The following is a 20,817-nucleotide window of genomic DNA, read 5'->3' on the forward strand; positions in this document are numbered from 1 at the left end:
GGGGCGAGTGTCCCCAGGACAGGAGAACCCCGTCCTGGAGAAGCAGGAGCTGCACCAACCTTCCCGGGAGGAAAGGTGCTCGCAGGGAGTTAGAGCAGGACCCCAGGAGGGCGGGGATGCCCTCAGGCTCACTGGGACACTAACAGACACCTGCGGCCCGCACAGGAGAGTGCGCTGAGCTCCCTAAAGGGCTGCAGCGCGCACAGCGGGACCGGAGCAGCTCGGAGGGGCTCGGGCGGAGGCTCCGCAGAGGGGGCTGCGCGGCCCCGGGAGCTGGTCGGCTGCGGCGGCTCCGGCAGAGGAAGAGTCTCCGTGCGGAGGGGGCTGCGGGGCCGGGAGCAGCTCGTAGAGGCTGGGGTGGTGGCTCTGCGGAGAGGTGACTTCGCGGCTGGGAGCGCGAATCCAATAGCGCAGGCCCCGGAGCACAGGGCGCCGGGACACAGCCCAGGATCAGGCTCCCCCGCGGCCCCCCCAACAGGCAGAGGCCAGGAGGGCCCAGGACAGCAAGGAAGCTCCTGCCCCGAGCTGAGCAGATCAGCGGCCCCGCCCCAGAACCTCCAGGCCCTGCAGACGGAGACCTCCCGAGTTACTGCGGGGGCTGAATCAAGGTTGCCATAACTGGCCGCTGCCACTGTGGTTGTTCCTCCTGGGGCCTCACGGGGTAAACAACCCCCACTGAGCCCTGCACCAGGCAGGGGGCACAGCAGCTCCCCCAAGTGCTAACACCTGAAATTCAGCACAATAGGCCCCTCCCCCAGAAGACCAGCTGGACGGACAAGATCCAGGGGAAGTCAAGGGACTTAAAGTATACAGAATCAGAAGATACTCCCCCATGTTTTTTTTTTTATTTCTGATTGCTTCCCCCACCCTTTTTTTTCCCTTCCTTTCTTTTGCTTTCTCTTTTTCTTCTTTTTTCCTTTTTCTTCATTTTTTTCTTTTTTCTTTTTCTCTTTTCTTTCCTTCTTTCTCTCCTCTCTTTTTCTCCTTTTCCCAATGCAACTTGTTTTTGGCCACTCTGCACTGAGCAAAATGACTAGAAGGAAACCCTCACCTCAAAAGAAAGAATCAGAAACAGTCCTCTCTCCCACAGAATTACAAAATCTGGATTACAATTCAATGTCAGAAAGCCAATTCAGAAGCACTAGTATACAGCTACTGGTGGCTCTAGAAAAAAGTATAAAGGACTCAAGAGACTTCATGACTGCAGAATTTAGATCCAATCAGGCAGAATTTAAAAATCAATTGAATGAGATGCAATCCAAACTAGAAGTCCTAAAGACGAGGGTTAACGAGGTGGAAGAATGAGTGAGTGACATTGAAGACAAGTTGATGGTAAAGAGGGAAACTGAGGAAAAAAGAGACAGACAATTAAAAAGACCATGAAGACAGATTAAGGGAAATAAACGGCAGCCTGAGGAAGAAAAACCTACGTTTATTGGGTTCCCGAGGGTGCCAAAAGGGACAGAGGGCCAGAATACGTATTTGAACAAATCATAGCTGAAAAATTTCCTAATCTGGGAAGAGAAACAGGCATTCAGATCCAGGAAATAGAGAGATCCCCCCATAAAGTCAATAAAAACCATCCAACACCTCGACATTTAATAGTGAAGCTTGCAAATTCCAAAGATAAAGAGAAGATCCTTAAAGCAGCAAGAGACAAGAAATCCCTGACTTTTATGGGAAGGAATATTAGGGGAACAGCAGACCTCTCCACAGAGACCTGGCAGGCCAGAAAGGGCTGGCAGGATATATTCAGGGTCCTAAATGAGAAGAACATGCAACCAAGAATACTTTATCCAGCAAGGCTCTCATTCAAAATGGAAGGAGAGATAAAGAGCTTCCAAGACAGGCAGGAACTGAAAGAATATGTGACCTCCAAACCAGCTCTGCAAGAAATTTTAAGGGGGACTCTTAAAATTCCCCTTTAAGAACAAGTCCAGTGGAACAATCCACAAACACAAGGACTGAATAAGTATCATGATGACACTAAACTCATATCTCTCAATAGTAACTCTGAATGTGAACGGGCTTAATGACCCCATCAAAAGGCGCAGAGTTTCAGACTGGATAAAAAAGCAGGACCCATCTATTTGCTGCCTACAAGAGACCCATTTTAGACATAAGGACACCTACAGCCTGAAAATAAAAGGTTGGAGAACCATTTACCAATCAAATGGTCCTCAAAAGAAAGCAGGGGTACCCATCCTTATATCAGATAAACTAAAATTTACCCCAAAGACTGTAGTGAGAGATGAAGAGGGACACTATATCACTTAAAGGATCTATCCAACAAGAGGACTTAACAATCCTCAATATGTATGCCCCGAATGTGGGAGCTGCCAAATATTTAAACCAATTAATAACCAAAGTGAAGAAATACTTAGATAATAATACACTTATACTTGGTGACTTCAATCTAGCACTTTCTACCCTCGATAGGTCTTCTAAGCACACCATCTCCAAAGAAACGAGAGCTTTAAATGATACACTGGACCAGATGGATTTCACAGATATCTACAGAACTTTACATCCAAACTCAACTGAATACACATTCTTCCCAAGTGCACATGGAACTTTCTCCAGAATAGACCACATACTGGGTCACAAATCGGGTCTCAACCGATACCAAAAGATTGGGATCGTCCCCTGCATATTCTCAGACCATAATGCCTTGAAATTAGAACTAAATCACAACAAGAAGTTTGGAAGGAACTTAAACACGTGGGGGTTAAGGACCATCCTGCTAAAAGATGAAAGGGTCAACCAGGAAATTAAGGAAGAATTAAAAAGATTCGTGGAAACTATGAGAATGAAGATACAACCTTTCAAAATCTTTGGGATGCAGCAAAAGCAGTCCTAAGGGGGAAATACATCGCAATACAAGCATCCATTCAAAAACTGGAAAGAACTCAAGTACAAAAGCTAACCTTACACATAAAGGAGCTAGAGAAAAAAACAGTAGATGGACCCTACACCCAGCAGAAGAAGAGAGTTAATTAAGATTCAAGCAAAACTCAACGAAATCGAGACCAGAAGAACTGTGGAACAGATCAACAGAACCAGGAGTTGGTTCTTTGAAAGAATTAATAAGATAGATAAACCATTAGCTAACCTTATTATAAAGAAGAGAGAGAACACTCAAATTAATAAAATCAAGAATGAGAAAGGAGAGATCACTACCAACACCAAGGCAATACAAACGATTTTAAAAACATATTATCAACAGTTATATGCCAATAAATTAGGCAATCTAGAAGAAATGGATGCATTCCTGGAAAGCCACAAACTACCAAAACTGGAACAGGAAGAAATAGAAAACCTTAACAGGCCAATAACCAGGGAGGAAATTGAAGCAGTCATCAAAAACCTCCCAAGACACAAGAGTCCAGGGCCAGATGGCTTTCCAGGGGAATTCTATCAAACGTTTAAAGAAGAAATCATACCTATTCTACTAAAGCTGTTTGGAAAGATAGAAAGTGATGGAGTCCTTCCAAATTCGTTCTATGAGGCCAGCATCACCTTCATTCCAAAACCAAATACTCCACCAAAAAGGAGAATTACAGACCAATATCCCTGATGAACATAGATGCAAAAATTCTCAACAAGATACTAGCCAATAGGATCCAACAATACATTAAGAAAATTATTCACCATGACCAAGTAGGATTTATCCCCGGGACACGAGGCTGGTTCAACACTCGTAAAACACTCAATGTGATTCATCATATCAGCAAGAGAAAAACCAAGAACCCTATGATCCTCTCATTAGCTGCAGAGAAAGCATTTGCCAAAATACAGCATCCATTCCTGATCAAAACTCTTCAGAGTGTAGGGATAGAGGGAACATTCCTCAACATCTTAAAAGCCATCTATGAAAAGCCCACAGCAAATATCATTCTCATTGGGGAAGCACTGGGAGCCTTTCCCCTAAGATCAGGAACAAGACAGGGATGTCCACTCTCACCACTGCTATTCAACATAGTACTGGAAGTCCTAGCCTCAGCAATCAGACAACAAAAAGACATCAAAGGCATTCAAACTGGCAAAGAAGAAGTCAAACTCTCCCTCTTCGCCGATGACATGATACTCTACAGAGAAAACCCAAAAGCCTCCACCCCAAGATTGCTAGAACTCATACAGCAATTTGGTAGCATGGCAGGATACAAAATCAATGCCCAGAAATCAGTGGCATTTCTCTACACTAACAATGAGACTGAAGAGAGAGAAATTAAGGAGTCAATCCCATTTACAATTGCACCCAAAAGCGTAAGATACCTAGGAATAAACCTAACTAAAGAGGTAAAGGATCTATACCCTCAAAACTATAGAACACTTCTGAAAGAAATTGAGGAAGACACAAAGAGATGGAAAAATATTCCATGCTCATGGATTGGCAGAATTAATATTGTGAAAATGTCAATGTTACCCAGGGCAATGTACACGTTTAATGCAATCCCTATCAAAATACCATGGACTTTCTTCAGAGATTTAGAACAAATTATTTTAAGATTTGTGTGGAATCAGAAAAGACCCCGAATAGCCAAGAGAATTTTACAAAAGAAAACCATAACGGGGGCATCACAATGCCAGATTTCAGGTTGTAATACAAAGCTGTGGTCATCAAGACAGTGTGGTACTGGCACAAAAACAGATACATAGATCAATGGAACAGAATAGAGAATCCAGAAGTGGACCCTGAACTTTATGGTCAACTAATATTCGATAAAGGAGGAAAGACTATACATTGGAAGAAAGACAGCCTCTTCAATAGATGGTGCTGAGAAAATTGGACATCCACATGCAGAAGAATGAAACTAGACCACTCTCTTGCACCATACACAAAGAGAAACTCAAAATGGATGAAAGATCTAAATGTCAGACAAGATTCCATCAAAATCCTAGAGGAAAACACTTGCAACGCCCTTTTTGAACTTGGCCACAGTAATTTCTTGCAAGATACATCCACGAAGACAAAAGAAACAAAAGCAAAAATGAACTATTGGGACTTCATCAAGATAAGAAGCTTTTGCACAGCAAAGGATACAGTCAACAAAAGTAAAAGACAACCGACAGAATGGGAGAAGACATTTGCAAATGACCTATCAGATAAAGGGCTAGTTTCCAAGATCTAGAAAGAACTTCTTAAACTCAACACCAAAGAAACAAACAATCCAATCATGAAATGGGCAAAAGACATGAACAGAAATCTCACAGAGGAAGACATAGACATGGCCAACATGCATATGAGAAAATGCTCTGCATCACTTGCCATCAGGGAAATACAAATCAAAACCACAATGAGATCCCACCTCACACCAGTGAGAATGGGGAAAATTAACAAGGCAGGAAACCACAAATGTTGGAGAGGATGCAGAGAAAAGTGAACCGTCTTACACTGTTGGTGGGAATGTGAACTGGTGCAGCCACTGTGCAAAACTGTGTGGAGGTTCCTCAAAGAGTTAAAAATAGACCTGCCCTAAGACCCAGCAATTGCACTGTTGGGGATTTCCCCCAAGATTCAGATGCAATGAAAAGCCGGGACACCTGCACCCCTATGTTTCTAGCAGCAATGCCCACAATAGCCAAACTGTGGAAGGAGCCTCGGTGTCCATCGAAAGATGAATTGATAAAGAAGGTGCGGTTTATGTATACAATGGAATATTACTCAGCCATTAGAAACGACAAATACCCACCTTTTGCTTTGTTGTGGATGGAACTGGAGGGTATTATGCTGAGTGAAGTAAGTCAATCGGAGAAGGACAAACAGTGTATGTTCTCATTTATTTGGGGAATATAAATAATGTTGAAAGGGAATATAAAGGAAGGGAGAAGAAATGTGTGGGAAATATCAGAAAGGGAGACAGAACATAAAGACTCCTAACTCTGGGAAACGAACTAGGGGTCGTGGAAAGGGAGGAGGGCGGGCGGTTGGGGTGAATGGGTGATAGGCACTGAGGGGGGCACTTGACAGGTTGAGCACTGGGTGTTATTCTGTATGTTCGTAAATTTAACACCAATAAAAAATTAATTTAAAAAAAAAGATTGGCCGGATTGAATGAGTATGGAGGGTGGAGAGGAGGTAAGCAGGAAAAGGGTAGCAGCACCCAAAAGAATACAGTGGCCATCACTAAAGTTGAATTAACATCCTTTTCTCAATTGTGCTACGGGATGCCCAAGTACATGAAAATGTTGATATCACTAAGGATGTGATGAGAATGATTGCTATTTCTGCCAATATCCTAGAGTTTTTGCCCACCACAAACAGAAACTATGCTCACCAGTTGCTTCCCCAACACCCCCCTCCCTCAAAACACACAGATACAAAACACATTTGATGCTTAGAGCTTCAAGAAGATTATTTATACACCATCTTGTTCTCCTGGCCTTTTGAACAATGAGGCCTCACCATGGGTTTCAAAGTGTTTTTGATAAAGAGGTGACATAGCTTTGGCATCAAAGTCCATAGGAGACAAAAATAGGAAGGGTCTGCATTTCCAAGAAGTTAAAATCAAATAATAGAGTGTAGGTCCCTGGTGAGCAAGATCAGAGACTCCCAAAATGGTAGAATTGAAAATGATGTAAAGGTCATTTCAGCTATCTACTTCAATACCTAATGCAGTCTCTATCTGAGATTCTAGATCCTAGATCCTAGCACCAGGGCACAAGGGGAAGGGAGGACATACTGTGGAATCTCTACAGATAAAGCAGATTGCTTCTTGCAAAAATGAATTGTATCTGTGATATATTCCCCACAAAGCACCTAGGAACTCATGATGACGGTGTGTTTACAGGGCTCCATGTTGAATATTTAGATACAGTGGACTCAAGGTCATATTGGAAATTATGTGAAAAATTTCAACAGCAGTCCATTTGCTAAGAGATCTCCCAGCAGCACCTGAAGCTATTTTCCATCAAGAAAAAAGGAGACGGGGGATCCCTGGGTGGCGCAGCGGTTTGGCGCCTGCCTTTGGCCCAGGGCGTGATCCTGGAGACCCGGGATCGAATCCCGCGTCGGGCTCCCGGTGCATGGAGCCTCCTTCTCCCTCTGCCTATGTCTCTGCCTCTCTCTCTCTCTCTCTGTCTCTGTGACTATCATAAATAAATAAAAATTAAAAAAAAAAAAAGAAAAGAAAAAAGGAGACACCTTGGCCTAAATGATACTTTAGGCCATTTTCATAGTCAGGTATTAAGATCATTGAGCCAACCGGCTCTATGAAAAAACAACTGTTCATATAACAGGGGTGGAGTCAAGGAAGAAATGGATCAAAACTTTTCTAAATTGGGGATCCCTGGGTGGCGCAGCGGTTTGGCGCCTGCCTTTGGCCCAGGGCGCGATCCTGGAGACCCGGGATCGAATCCCACGTCGGGCTCCCGGTGCATGGAGCCTGCTTCTCCCTCTGCCTATGTCTCTGCCTCTCTCTCTCTCTCTCTGTGACTATCATAAATAAATAAAATTAAAAAAAAACTTTTCTAAATTATATGAGTATACACAGTAAATGGAAGTCCCATTTTATGAAAATTTGGTAAGAATCTACTCTGTAGTTCCAGTAAATAATTAGAATTTAATTTACCGAAGCTCCACATACACTGCAACTATATTTCAAGAAAATGTCCATTGTATAACATGAGCAGTCCCTCTATATACTCCAGGCCCAATGAAAAAACTACTAGCTATGGTACTGAGTAATATTTTCATGTAGCACTCACCTTAAAACACAAGTGTAGAATCCACTGTCTTGTGCCTCTGCTGAGTGAAACCATATTGAATCTTCTTCTTTGCTCATCCTGACCTCTGAAAAGATGATGGGCTCTTCTAAATCACCTTTATTTTTGTACCACATAAGCCTGAGCCCAGTGCTCTGGGCCATGCTATAGTTGGTGCGAATATAACTGTAGAAAAGGGCACATTTCACTCGTACTGGTTCACCTGCCAAAGCCATGTATGTCTTGAGATCCACTGACCAGTCAATGCAGCCATCCACTGAAAGAAAACCAGATTGGGCATGAAATGCAGTGAGTATCATTAATACTAATGATAAGCACAATAATCATTGCCAACATGTTACTGAGGACTTACTGTGAGCCAGGCTTCACGGAATTTGCATGTCAAGTGCTTTACATAGATTACTTTAATCTTCCTACTGCTCCTTTGATATAGACCAGCATCCCTCTTAGACCTGCCAATCTTCCTACTGCTCCTTTGAGATAGACCAGCGTCCTTCAAGACCTGCCAATAGGATCCCTATTCTAGCTCTGTGCCTCTGTGGAATTTTCAGTCCTCTACAGTGACCTTCTACTTGCAGTTGACTGGATCCCTCAAAGAGCTTCATCCAGCACTGGTGCTTATGTGGTTGTCCTGGGGCCCCACCAATAGGTCCCAATTCTGGCAGACTAGTCTGGCAAGTGGATTACTCCTGCTAGTCATGTGGTATTTCCTTCACAGGATTGTGTGAGATTGGATAGCTAGGATGACACTGACGTAGATTTTAGGAGACTCAAGGTGTTTGGACAGGAGTCCCACAAAAGAAATACTTCCGGGGGACCCTTGTACAGCCTAGGAGCAGCCTTGAGATTCATTTATGATTTTCATTTTACAGACAAGAAAACTGAGACTCAAAGAAGTTCAGTGACTTTGTCCAAGGTCACACAGCTAAGAAGTGGTAGAAAACCAGTCTCTGATTCTACAGACTGTGTTCTTAACCCCTACCCTATACTGACTCTGCTTATAATTGTGACAGGAACGATTGTGTTATTTATTTGCCTTCAAGAAAAGTTGGAAGCAGCAGACACCTAAAGTGATTATTTGCTATTATCTAAATGCCTATTTTCCATGGTATGAACTATTAATAGATATTTAATCACAGTTTGATTTCTTCTTATACCCTAAGGCCTCCCTTGCTGCTCAGCTGATGTTTGCTCATGGGAATATATTATATTAATGTCAGTTTTAATCAAATAATATTAGGTGGGTAAATCTACCATTAAAGAAAGACATATACAGTAGATTCCCTCCTTCCCAGAATGGTTGGAAATGACATTGGCTAATTTAATATACGAGTCAGCACAATTACCATAGATATTCTACCTCCAATTATTTAATTTCAAAGAATTTCAATCAAATTATGCAACATCCCTTTATATTACTTGATTACTCTTTATAAAAAAACCCTTTCATAAACATATAAACACTGCCATTTTAAAATTATGTGTTTCACTTATAATTTTGTAAACTGATCTGCTTCTTTTTGTAGATTTTGAGAACTCCTCAGCCCAGTGTGTTTATCTCTTAACCTCTTAACCTCATCCTGACACCTCAGTTGACAGGAAGCTCAGGGATAAATACAATACTCAAGTGCAATAATATCTTTTTCTTTTTTTATAAATTTATTTTTATTGGTGTTCAATTTGCCAACATACAGAATAACACCCAGTGCTCATCCCATCAAGTGCCCCCCTCAGTGCCTGCCACCCAGTCACCCCCACCCTCGCCCACCTCCCCTTTCACTATTTTATTATTATATTTTATTCCCTTTCACTATTTTTTATATTCCCCAAATGAATGAGACCATATAATGTCAATCGGAGAAGGACAAACATTATCTTTTTCTTTTTAAGTTTTATTTATTTTAGAGAGAGTGTGTGCAGGTGCAAGGGAGAGGGGCAGAGAGGGATTGTGCACAGGCACATAGGAGGGGGGTGGGAGGGGGAGGGGTAGAGGTAGAGGGAGAGAGATAAAAAGAACCTTAAGCAGACTCCATGCTGAGTCCAGAGCCAACTCTGGGCTGATCTCATGACCCTGAGATCAGGACCTGAGCCTAAACCAAAATTGGGACGGTTAACCAACTTGGCCTCTCAGGTGCCCCCAATGCAATAACTACCTTACCTCAAGATACTGCTTCCTCTATTCAAGGGTTCTTGACCAGGGTTCAAAGTCACACAGGGGGAGGGTGCCTGGATAGGCTTAAAGGTTTCTGTGCCTATTTGCATAGTAATACTTTTCTGGGGAGATGTCCCACAGCTATTTAATAGATCACTAAAAGGGTCTACAGCCCAAGAAAGTTTTTGAATTCTGTGATTTCTTCTGATCTCTCTTTCTGACTTCATTTTTTATTGCCATGCTACATATGGGCTTTTGTTATAAGCTGCTTCAAATCCTCTTATGTATATATTCATTGAAAAACAAATTAATAACCAAAGAAATCATTCTAAATTTATATGAAGGGCATTTGAACTTTCTTTGAGGATTCAGAAGGTACCAGATTCACCACTATGGATTTTGATGACCATTTTGCACTGTTGAAGCAAGAAGGCACAACTGGATTAGACTAAATATGTACTTAAGACTAGCAAGTTCTTGCAGAGCTTTATTATTCACTCCCTGGTATTAGTTGTTTACCTGTCATGTGTCACTCTCCTAAGTGTCAATAATAGAGGGGGGGAATCTGTATTAGCTCAACTTTCTGGGTCATGGTAAATTATGGTAATCCTCTCTGGATTAAATGTAATTTTAATATTTATTGCTTTATAATCTTTAATGAATTTGATACTATTCCTTTCAATGGATTGCCTGTGACACTGTTCCCAGGCATTAACAAAAACAAAAACCTGAGGATAATTTAAAAAGACTCTTAAATAGTCTAGTTTATTCCCCTAACCCTACGAGGCACAGCAAATGTTTTTGAATTAACAAATTTGGCTTAGCAAAGTAGCTTCAACCTCTATAATTACTTACTTAAAAAAAAACCCTTTTGGAATGTTTTTTTCTCCATTGGTTCCCTAAATCCCTTTAGTTGCTTCCTTTAAATGATCTGTTGTACAATCTCGCTTTTACAGTATTAACAGTCTGGTTTGGCCCATTAGTAACAGGACATAGTTGGTATTGAAGATAATCAAAATATCTGCTCCTGAGACACAATGATCATGTTCAAAGGCAGTTGAAGACATTTAACTGCATTCACAATTAGCTTTATCATACAGACCTTGAGAGTATACTGAGAATTCATTTCCTTCTAAGTACTACTACTTGAGCAAAATGTATTTGATTTAATAGATTCATAGTTCCTTTTTCTCTGTTCTCTTGTTTAGTTAGTAAAAAGGAAGTATTTAGTTAAAAGGTGGTCAATAGGCAGAAAACAGATCTGCAGTAATGAGGAAAACAATTTCTGTATGTTATCTCCTTTATTCTTTTCCTTTAGTATTCACAATACAGAGTTACAATATAAGGTATTTCAAGAAACCAGAGGGAGTCTTCCTCAAAAGTAGACAAAGGGGGGCAGCCCGGGTAGCTCAGTGGTTTAGCGCCACCTTTAGCCCAGGGCCTGATCCTGGGGGCCCGGGATTGAGTCCCGTGTCAGGCTCCCTACATGGAGCCTGCTTCTCCCTCTGCCTGTGTCTCTGCCTCTCTCAATCTCTGTCTCCCATGAATAAATAAATAAAATCTTTTAAAAAAGGTAGACAAAGGGTATGATACCAAGGATCCATGAAGGCCCATCTGCCACCAAATATTTTGCCACACTGATGTTTCATGAGTAGAAATCCATTCCTATGAGTTAAGGCATTGTATTCTTATATCAAGAGAGTATTGGACCCTACTAGATCTCAACATGATAGTATGACTTGTTTCTCTTAGATTGCTATTCCTAGGGAAATAAGCCAAGAGCAGGGCAAGAGGGGATAGAATATGATATAGCACAGCCATTTTTTAGATTTGGGAATGGTGAAGCAACTAAGAAGGATGTACTGTATTAAGAGACCTGGGAAGTCAGGTGGCAGGGCAGCATGAAGGAACTGAAACTATGAGGTTAAAGGAGAAGCATCAAAAGGTGTGAGAGGGTCACAAAAAGGCAGGAAGAGGAGAAAGGTCGCATAGAATTCAATTAACCAAGGTCATTGCAGGAATCAAAGATGGTGCCACCAGAAGTCATTAGTGCAAGTCATGTTTCTATCATGAGAATGAGTTTGCAATAATATGCCTCATTTTCAGGGCCCCTCACATGTTGACACTCTATACATATTTGGCAAATAGGGATCTGTCATGCAGCTGACAAAGGTGCAGACTATGGCCAGGTTGGGGACTTAGTGGAACTGAGTAGCACACAGAGGAAGCCAACCTGCAAGCTTGATCTCATCAGCACAAGCCTATAATCCAGAGTGTTCAGGCCCATTCTGTTTACAACTCCAGTCACACCTGTTTAAGTTGGCCCTGACAGGGTTCCTGAGAAAAGCAGTTTCTGGACAGACCAGCTTCTCCCACAGGTGAGTTGAGAACTGGGTTTCATTGACCAGCCCCAAGTATAAATAGAGGCACTACAAGAAAAAAAAAAACAGTTTTCCCTCCCAAACAGTGAAATTCTACATATGGATTGAAACTTGCTACAGCATCAGCTCAACAAAAGTATAAGTGAGTGCTGCCTGTTCTCTGCTTCTTAATAACTCTATATGGTTATAAATATTCCTGCCATTCCATTAGAAAATACCTCCTATTTCTAAATTATCCATTTTCTGTTCACTCATAAGTCTTATGAATAGCTTGAGTATTTAAGAATCAATTAAATACTTGATTTGCTATTGTATTTATACAATGTTAAGAAACTATTTCTTTAGATTCTCATCTCTACTACCTTGATTTACATTTCTGTAAGGCTCACAAAGTTATTACTCTCGGTTTAGTCTTTTTGGCAGAAATGCTTTAATATCTGAGCTATCCAAAACAATTATAATGGAGCAAAAAAAAGCTACTTCTTTAAAACCTAGGTCACAGGGCGCATAGGTGGCTCAGTCACTTAAGCCTCCAAGTCTTGGTTTCTGCTCAGGTCATGATCTCAGGATCCTGGGATCGAGCCCCAGGTCAGGCACCCTGCTCAGTGGGGAGTCTGCTGCTCTGCCTCTCTCTGGCCCTCCCCCCAGCTTGAGCGTGCGTGCTTTCTCTCTAAAATAAATAAAAATAAATATTTAAAATTTGTTTTAAAAAACCCAGGTCTCTATTTTAATCATTTTCATTCCAATCTGCCAAACAACTGTGTTTTTAGGCGTCCCAACATGAAGATTCAAATAGAAAAAAAAAAGAGATGATGTTTATGAGCACATAAGGGACATACCAGTGTCCATGCAATTTATTTTGCCAAGAGGAGATTCCTAGGGGTAAAATCTAATACAATCCCATGAGAAGTGCCTTGGGTGACAAAAGAAAACTTATTTAGCCTCTTTATAGAAAAGCCTTGGTTTTCTCCTCAATACAACCAGGAGAGGGAAACATACTACACCTACCTGCTGTGAAAACAAAGCTCTGAGAAAAGTTTATAAATTACTAAAAGAGGATAAGATGCTGTTATCAACAATAATTACATTATTTTAGAAAAAAGTATTGTGTACAGTAATTTTTATTGGGGGTAGGATACGTAACTATGTGTAGAATTGCCAATTCTGGATTTTTTCCCCCGAATTAGAAATCTGTTTAGGTAAAATGGCTAATTAGCATAGGAGAAAATATACAAGCTGCAGATATCTTAATGACATTCATTACAACTTAAGCCTCAGATGTACATTTGTTACTAGCTTATTATGTGTTTGTGATTAATAAATTCATTTGTTAAACCAGCTGTTTTCCTTTCTGCCAACTATATCCGTTTCATTTTTACAACCAGCTCTCCTGTTTGTGATCAACAGGGCAATTGTTGGGGGCAATTCATCAAATCACCACTAGAGGGGGAGCTGTCCAAGTTTTTTGTGTAGCACTTAACATTTCCCCACCTAAACTCTGGAACTAAAAAAACTGCTATCTGCCAACCACTGGTCGTTGGGGAGGGATCACAGCACACCTGGGGATGCACCACTGTGGGTGACAGAGGGAGCCAAAAAGTTGAGCATGCAGCTGAGTTCTTCCTCAACCTGGGTAATCAGGTTACACACAGCAGGTGGATGACCCTGCACATAAAGGTGCAACAGCAGCTACTGGCATTCATTGAGCCTTAGTACAGAACAGCTGGGTACTGTGATAGGTGCTTTGTATGTATTTTTCTCATTTTACTATCCCGTTAACTCTGGGATGTAGGGACTCTTATCATTCCTATTTTACTGAGGAGAAAAAAAAAAAAAAAAACCTCAGTTCAAATGACTTGCTCAAGGTCATGCAAGTTGTGGTAGTAGTGTGGATCCCAACACAGGTGAGTTTGACTCCAGAACTTATGTTCTTACATGCTGTGTGTTTTACATATTGCCTCCTATACTCCCATCCCAGCTCATGAGCCATTAAAATATTAAAATTTGCTTGATGCTATCGAAATTGTTGTATGTATTCCAAAGAGCACATGCCTATCCAGTACAGTAGACCTTTCTAGCTGAATGATAATGTATCCCCAAATAATAACCATTGTGGGAATAATAACCACAAAATAATGTATGCCAATTATTTATCTATAAATTACACACAGTACTTATAGAGTAATGAATTCTTAATTTGTGTATTTTATTTAACCTCTGAAGATCAGATCTAAAACTAGGATCGATTTTATCTGACCCATACCAATTTAAAATTAAATATCTAGGGATGATCACCCAATCCCTAAAATCATAATCTAGGAATAGAGTTGTGTTTATCTTTTTTTAAGATTTTATTTATTTCTTTTAGAGGGGAGAGTTTGAGCAGGAGTGAGGGGAGGAGCAGAGGGAGAAGCAGACCCCTCCATGATCATGGAGCCTAATGGGAGGCTCGATCCCAGGACCCTCGGATCATGACCTAAGCTGAAGGCAGATGCTTAATCGACTGAGCCACCCAAGTGCCCTGAGTTGAGTTTATCTTAACATTTGTATTTATGTATTATAATTTTGAACACAGTGCTCTTATTTTTATTTCTAACATTTTAACACAGGAGTTAAATGCTTTCTATTTCTCAGCTCCCCCAAACATGGACCTAAAAACAAGTTTCTTTTCATTTATACTCATCATGGTGAACACTTATCTGCCTCAAGTGGGCAGCTCCAAGCACAAGAAGTCAAGGTCTCCAAGAAGTAAATGGCCTGTGCCCTTTCTGCTGGACGCAAGCCTCCTTGCCCCCAGCCTGGGAATATGGACAGAGTTGTCTTATTATTTTTTAAATAAAGTTCTGTCAGTAGAAAAAAAAATATTTTAAAAACTTTCATCTGTGCATCAGTATCTATCAATAGAGAAAACATCCCCCACCCCAGCTCTATAAATACAATGAATGATTATCGCTTCAAGTTTTAAAAAGCATTTCTATACTTTTTATGAATTGGATTATATGCTTTCCTTTCACACTTTTACCCCCTGCCATTTGTCAATAGGGAAGTTCTGCCTAAATGAAGTATTTCATCTCATTTCAACCTAGTTATTATGCTTAATAATGGGCTGGCAACCATCTTCATTTCCCTTTCATTACAGGATCTGTGCTATGCTTTGTCAAGATCATTCCTTAGATCTTACCCGACAAATGAGCCTCAATTACGTTCTGGAGGTGAAGCCACATGAAACACTACAACTAACTCCTCCACTCCTGATTACCTGAGGCCTCATAAGAGCTTCCTTGGGAATTCATTACTAGCCAAGAGCCCTTCTCAGATGCACTGATGTTAATTTGATGGCTGCGGCAGCAAATAAGCCTGTGGGATACAGGATATAAGAACTCCCTGCCAATCCCTCTAGCAGGCTTTCTGCTGCCCCCTCAAATCCAGGATGCTTGGCAGTAAGTTTATCTTCCATGCCAAATCTGCTCTGCCTCCCATGTTCACAGCCATCCACATCAAATTCTTTGGAAAAGATCCCTGAATCTTGCCTTTCCCGTCCCAGTGACCTCCCCCTGCTCCTCCCAAAAAGACAGTAAAGCTCATTGCTTCTGAAAAATTATTGAAATTCTTCCCCTACTCTCCATCCTCATAGATGTGAAAGTCCAGATCCTTCTATCTTGTTTGGACTATTGTGATTCCCTTCTAAAATGATTTTCCAACTTTCCCATTCCAATCTGTTCTTGAAACTGCTACTAAAGTGATCTTTCTGAAGTATATGACCATCCTTTCACTGCTCAAAACCTGCAGTGGCTCCAGGTGTGCAAATCCCTAAGCCTAGCTCCCCTGGCTCACTCTAGACGCCTGTCTTTTCTGCCCCTCCCCATAGTTCTTTGCACATCCAATACCTCAATACTCACCTGTCCTGAACATGCCATTCACTTCTTTTGCTCTTCCTCCAGTATACCCTTTGCCTCTGTGCCTATCTATTGAGATCCTAATCCTCCAAGATGCAGCTTCAAATGCCACTTCTCTGAAAACAGACTTCATTGCTCCATGTGAATCCATCTCTCACCACGTGTTTGTCTACATATCTCCTCGGTTAGATGGGCGTCTCATTTACTTTGTATTGCTAGGACCAATGTATTGAACATAGTAGTCCAATGTATTGAACATAGTAGGCACTCATTAAATCTTTATGGGATGAAACCATGTGGGTTTTTTCCCCCAAATTCACTAATAATCAAAAGTTGTATTTATCAAAGACTTTAGGATTGCCCCTGCTGCTACCCACCACAGAAAGCAGTGATGTGTCCAAATTCTGATAGGAATGTCAGGAGAGGGAGGAGGGGCAAGATGGCGGAAGAGTAGGGTCCCCAAGTCACCTGTCCCCACCAAATTACCTAGATAACCTTCAAATCATCCAGAATATCTACCAATTCGGCCTGAGATTTAAAGAGAGAACAGCTGGAATGCGACAGTGAGAAGAGTTCACACTTCTATCAAGGTAGGAAGATGGGGGGGGAATAAAAGAACAAAAGGCCTCCAAGGGGGAGGGGCCCCGCGAGGAGCCGGGCTAAGGCCGGGGCGAGTGTCCCCAGGACAGGAAAGCACCGTCCTGGAGAAGCAGGAGCTTCACCAATCTTCTCGGGAGGAAAGGCGCTTGCAGGGAGTTAGAGCAGGATCCCAGGAGGGGCGGGGATGCCCCCAGGCTCCCTGGGACACTAACAGACACCTGCGACCCGGGGAGAGTGCACCAAGCTCCCTAAATAGCTGTAGCGCACACAGCTGGACCCGGGAGCAGCTCAGAGGGCTCGGGCCGAGGTTCCGCGGAGAGGGGGCTGCCCGGCCAGAGCGCGAATCCAACAGCGCAGGCCCGGCACAGGGCGCCGGGGACACAGCCCAGGATCCAGCCTCCCCCCGGGACAGACAGAGGCCAGGAGGGCCCAGGACAGCAAGGACGCTCCTGCCCCGAGCTGAGCAGATCAGCGGCCCTGCAGACTGAGAGCTCTGTAGTTCCTGCGGGAGCTGAATCCAGGGCTCCAGGGCTGGCCGCCGCCACTGGGGTTGTTCCTCCTGGGGCCTCACAGGGTAAACAACCCCCACTGAGCCCTGCACCAGGCAGGGGACAGAGCAGCTCCCCCAAGTGCTAACACCTGAAAATCAGCACAACAGGCCCCTCCCCCAGAATACCAGCTAGACGGACAAGTTCCAGGGGAAGTCAAGGGATTTAAGTATACAGAATCAGACGATACTCCCCTGAGTTTTGTTTTGTTTTGTTTTGCTTTTTGATTTCTGTTTGCTTCCCCCACCCTTTTGTCCCTTTCTTTCTTTTTCTTTCTCTTTTTCTTCTTTATTTTTCTTTTTTCTTCCTTTTTTCTTCTTTCTTTTTCTCTTTTCTTTCCTTTTTTCTCTCCTCTCCTTATCTCCTTTTCCCAATACACCTTCTTTTTGGCCACTCTGCACTGGCAAAATGACTAGAAGGAAAACCTCACCTCAAAAGAAAGAATCAGAAACAGTCCTCTCTCCCACAGAGTTACAAAATCTGGATTACAATTCAATGTCAGAAAGCCAATTCAGAAGCACTAGTATACAGCTACTGGTGGCTCTAGAAAAAAGCATAAAGGACTCAAGAGACTTCATGACTGCAGATTTTAGATCCAATCAGGCAGAATTTAAAAATCAATTAAATGAGATGCAATCCAAACTAGAAGTCCTAACGACGAGGGTTAATGAGGTGGAAGAACGAGTGAGTGACATAGAAGACAAGTTGATAGCAAAGAGAGAAACTGAGGAAAAAAGAGACAAACAATTAAAAGACCATGAAGATAGACTAAGGGAAATAAACGACAGCCTGAGGAAGAAAAACCTACGTTTAATTGGGGTTCCCGAGGGCACCGAAAGGGACGGAGGTCCAGAATAAGCATTTGAACAAATCATACCTGAAAACTTTCCTAATCTGGGAAGGGAAACAGGCATTCAGATCCAGGAGATAGAGAGATGCCCCCCTAAAATAAATAAAAACCATTCAAAACCTCGACATTTAATAGTTAAGTTGGCAAATTCCAAAGATAAAGAGAAGATCCTTAAAGCAGCAAAAGACAAGAAATCCCTGACTTATGGGGAGGAGTATTAGGGTAACAGCAGACCTCTCCAAAGAGACCTGGCAGGCCAGAAAGGGCTAGCAGGATATATTCAGGGTCCTAAATGAGAAGAACATGCAACCAAGAATACTTTATCCAGCAAGGCTCTCATTCAGAATGGAAGGAGAGATAAAGAGCTTCCAAGACAGGCAGGAACTGAAAGAATATGTGACCTCCAAACCAGCTCTGCAAGAAATTTTAAGGGGGACTCTTAAAATTCCCCTTTAAGAACAAGTCCAGTGGAACAATCCACAAAAACAAGGACTGAATAGATATCATGATGACACTAAACTCATATCTTTCAATAGTAACTCTGAATGTGAACGGGCTTAAAGACCCCATCAAAAGGCGCAGGGTTTCAGACAGGATAAAAAAGCAGGACCCATCTATTTGCTGTCAACAAGAGACTCATTTTAGACAGAAGGACATCTACAGCCTGAGTTGGAGAACCATTTACCATTCGAATGGTCCTCAAAAGAAAGCAGGGGTACCCATCCTTATATCAGATAAACTAAAATTTACCCCAAAGACTGTAGTGAGAGATGAAGAGGGACACTATATCATACTTAAAGGATCTATCCAACAAGAGGACTTAACAATCCTCAATATATATGCCCCGAATGTGGGAGCTGCCAAATATATAAATCAATTAATAACCAAAGTTAAGACATACTTAGATAATAACACACTTATACTTGGTGACTTCAATCTAGCGCTTTCTACACTCGATGGGTCTTCTAAACACAACATCTCCAAAGAAACGAGAACTTTAAATGATACACTGGACCAGACGGATTTCAGAGATATCTACAGAACTTTACATCCAAACTCAACTGAATACACATTCTTCCCAAGTGCACATGGAACTTTCTCCAGAATAGACCACATACTGGGTCACAAATCGGGTCTCAACCGATACCAAAAGATTGGGATCGTCCCCTGCATATTCTCAGACCTTGAAAGCCTTGAAATTAGAACTAAATCACAACAAGAAGTTTGGAAGGACCTCAAACACGTGGAGGTTAAGAACCATCCTGCTAAAAGATGAAAGAGTTAACCAGGAAATTAAGGAAGAATTAAAAAGATTCATGAAAACTATGAGAATGAAGATACAACCGTTCAGAATCTTTGGGATGCAGCAAAAGCAGTCCTGAGGGGGAAATACATCGCAATAGAAGCATCCATCCAAAAACGGGAAAGAACTCAAATACAAAAGCTAACCTTACACCTAAAGGAGCTAGAGAAAAAACAGGAAATAGATCCTACACCCTGCAGAAGAGGAGAGTTAATAAAGATTCGAGCAGAACTCAACGAAATCGGGACCAGAACTGTGGAACAGATCAACAAAACCAGTAGTTGGTTCTTTGAAAGAATTAATAAGATAGATAAACCATTAGCCAGCCTTATTGAAAAGAAGAGAGAGAAGACTCAGATTAATAAAATCAAGAATGAGAAAGGAGAGATCACTACCAACACCAAGGAAATACAAACGATTTTAAAAACATTTTATGAACAGCTATACACCAATAAATTAGGCAATCTAGAAGAAATGGACTCATTCCTGGAAAGCCACAAACTACCAAAACTGGAACAGGAAGAAAGAGAAAACCTGAACAGGCCAATAACCAGGGAGGAAATTGAAGCAGTCATGAAAAGCCTCCCAAGACACAAAAGTCCAGGGCCAGATGGCTTCCCAGGGGAATTCTATCAAACATTTAAAGAAGAAACCATACCTATTCTACTAAAGCTGTTTGGAAAGATAGAAAGAGATGGAGTACTTCCAAATTCGTTCTATGAGGCCAGCATCACCTTAATTCCAAAACCAGGCAAATACCCCAGCAAAAGGGAGAATTACAGACCAATATCCCTGAAGAACATGGATGCAAAAATTCTCAACAAGATATTAGCCAATAGGATCCAACAATACATTAAGAAAATTATTCACCATGACCAAGTAGGATTTATCCCCGGGACACAAGGCTGGTTCAACACTCATAAAACACTCAATGTGATTCATCAAATCAGCAAGAGAAAAACCAAGAACCATATGATCCTCTCAGAGATGCAAAGAAAGCATTTGCCAAAATACAGCATCCATTCCTGATCAAAACTCTTCAGAGTGTAGGGATAGAGGGAACATTCCTCTGCATCTTAAAAGCCATCATCGCAAAGCCCACAGCAAATATCATTCTCAATGTGGAAGCACTGGGAGCCTTTCCCCTAAGATCAGGAACAAGACAGGGATGTCCACTCTCACCACTGCTATTCAACATAGTACTGGAAGTCCTAGCCTCAGCAATCAGACAACAAAAAGACATTAAAGGCATTCAAATTGGCAAAGAAGAAGTCAAACTCTTCCTCTTCGTCGATGACAGGATATTCTACATAGAAAACCCAAAAGCTTCCACCCCAAGATTGCTAGAACTCATACAGCATT

General features: G+C 41.8%; 1 protein-coding gene across 1 annotated transcript in view; it reads right to left on the reverse strand.

Annotated features, from left to right (window-relative positions):
* Window positions 1-20,817, reverse strand: part of IL1RAPL2 (interleukin 1 receptor accessory protein like 2) — a 1,262,761-nt gene that overhangs the window by 624,871 nt on the left and 617,073 nt on the right. Inside the window, exon 3 of the mRNA XM_077887847.1 lies at window positions 7,708-7,981. Coding sequence (XP_077743973.1) covers window positions 7,708-7,981 — 274 coding nt within the window. The remainder of the gene's footprint in view (window positions 1-7,707; window positions 7,982-20,817) is intronic.

This window comes from Canis aureus, chromosome X (assembly GCF_053574225.1).
Source record: "Canis aureus isolate CA01 chromosome X, VMU_Caureus_v.1.0, whole genome shotgun sequence".
Classification (NCBI taxonomy): Eukaryota; Metazoa; Chordata; class Mammalia; order Carnivora; family Canidae; genus Canis; species Canis aureus.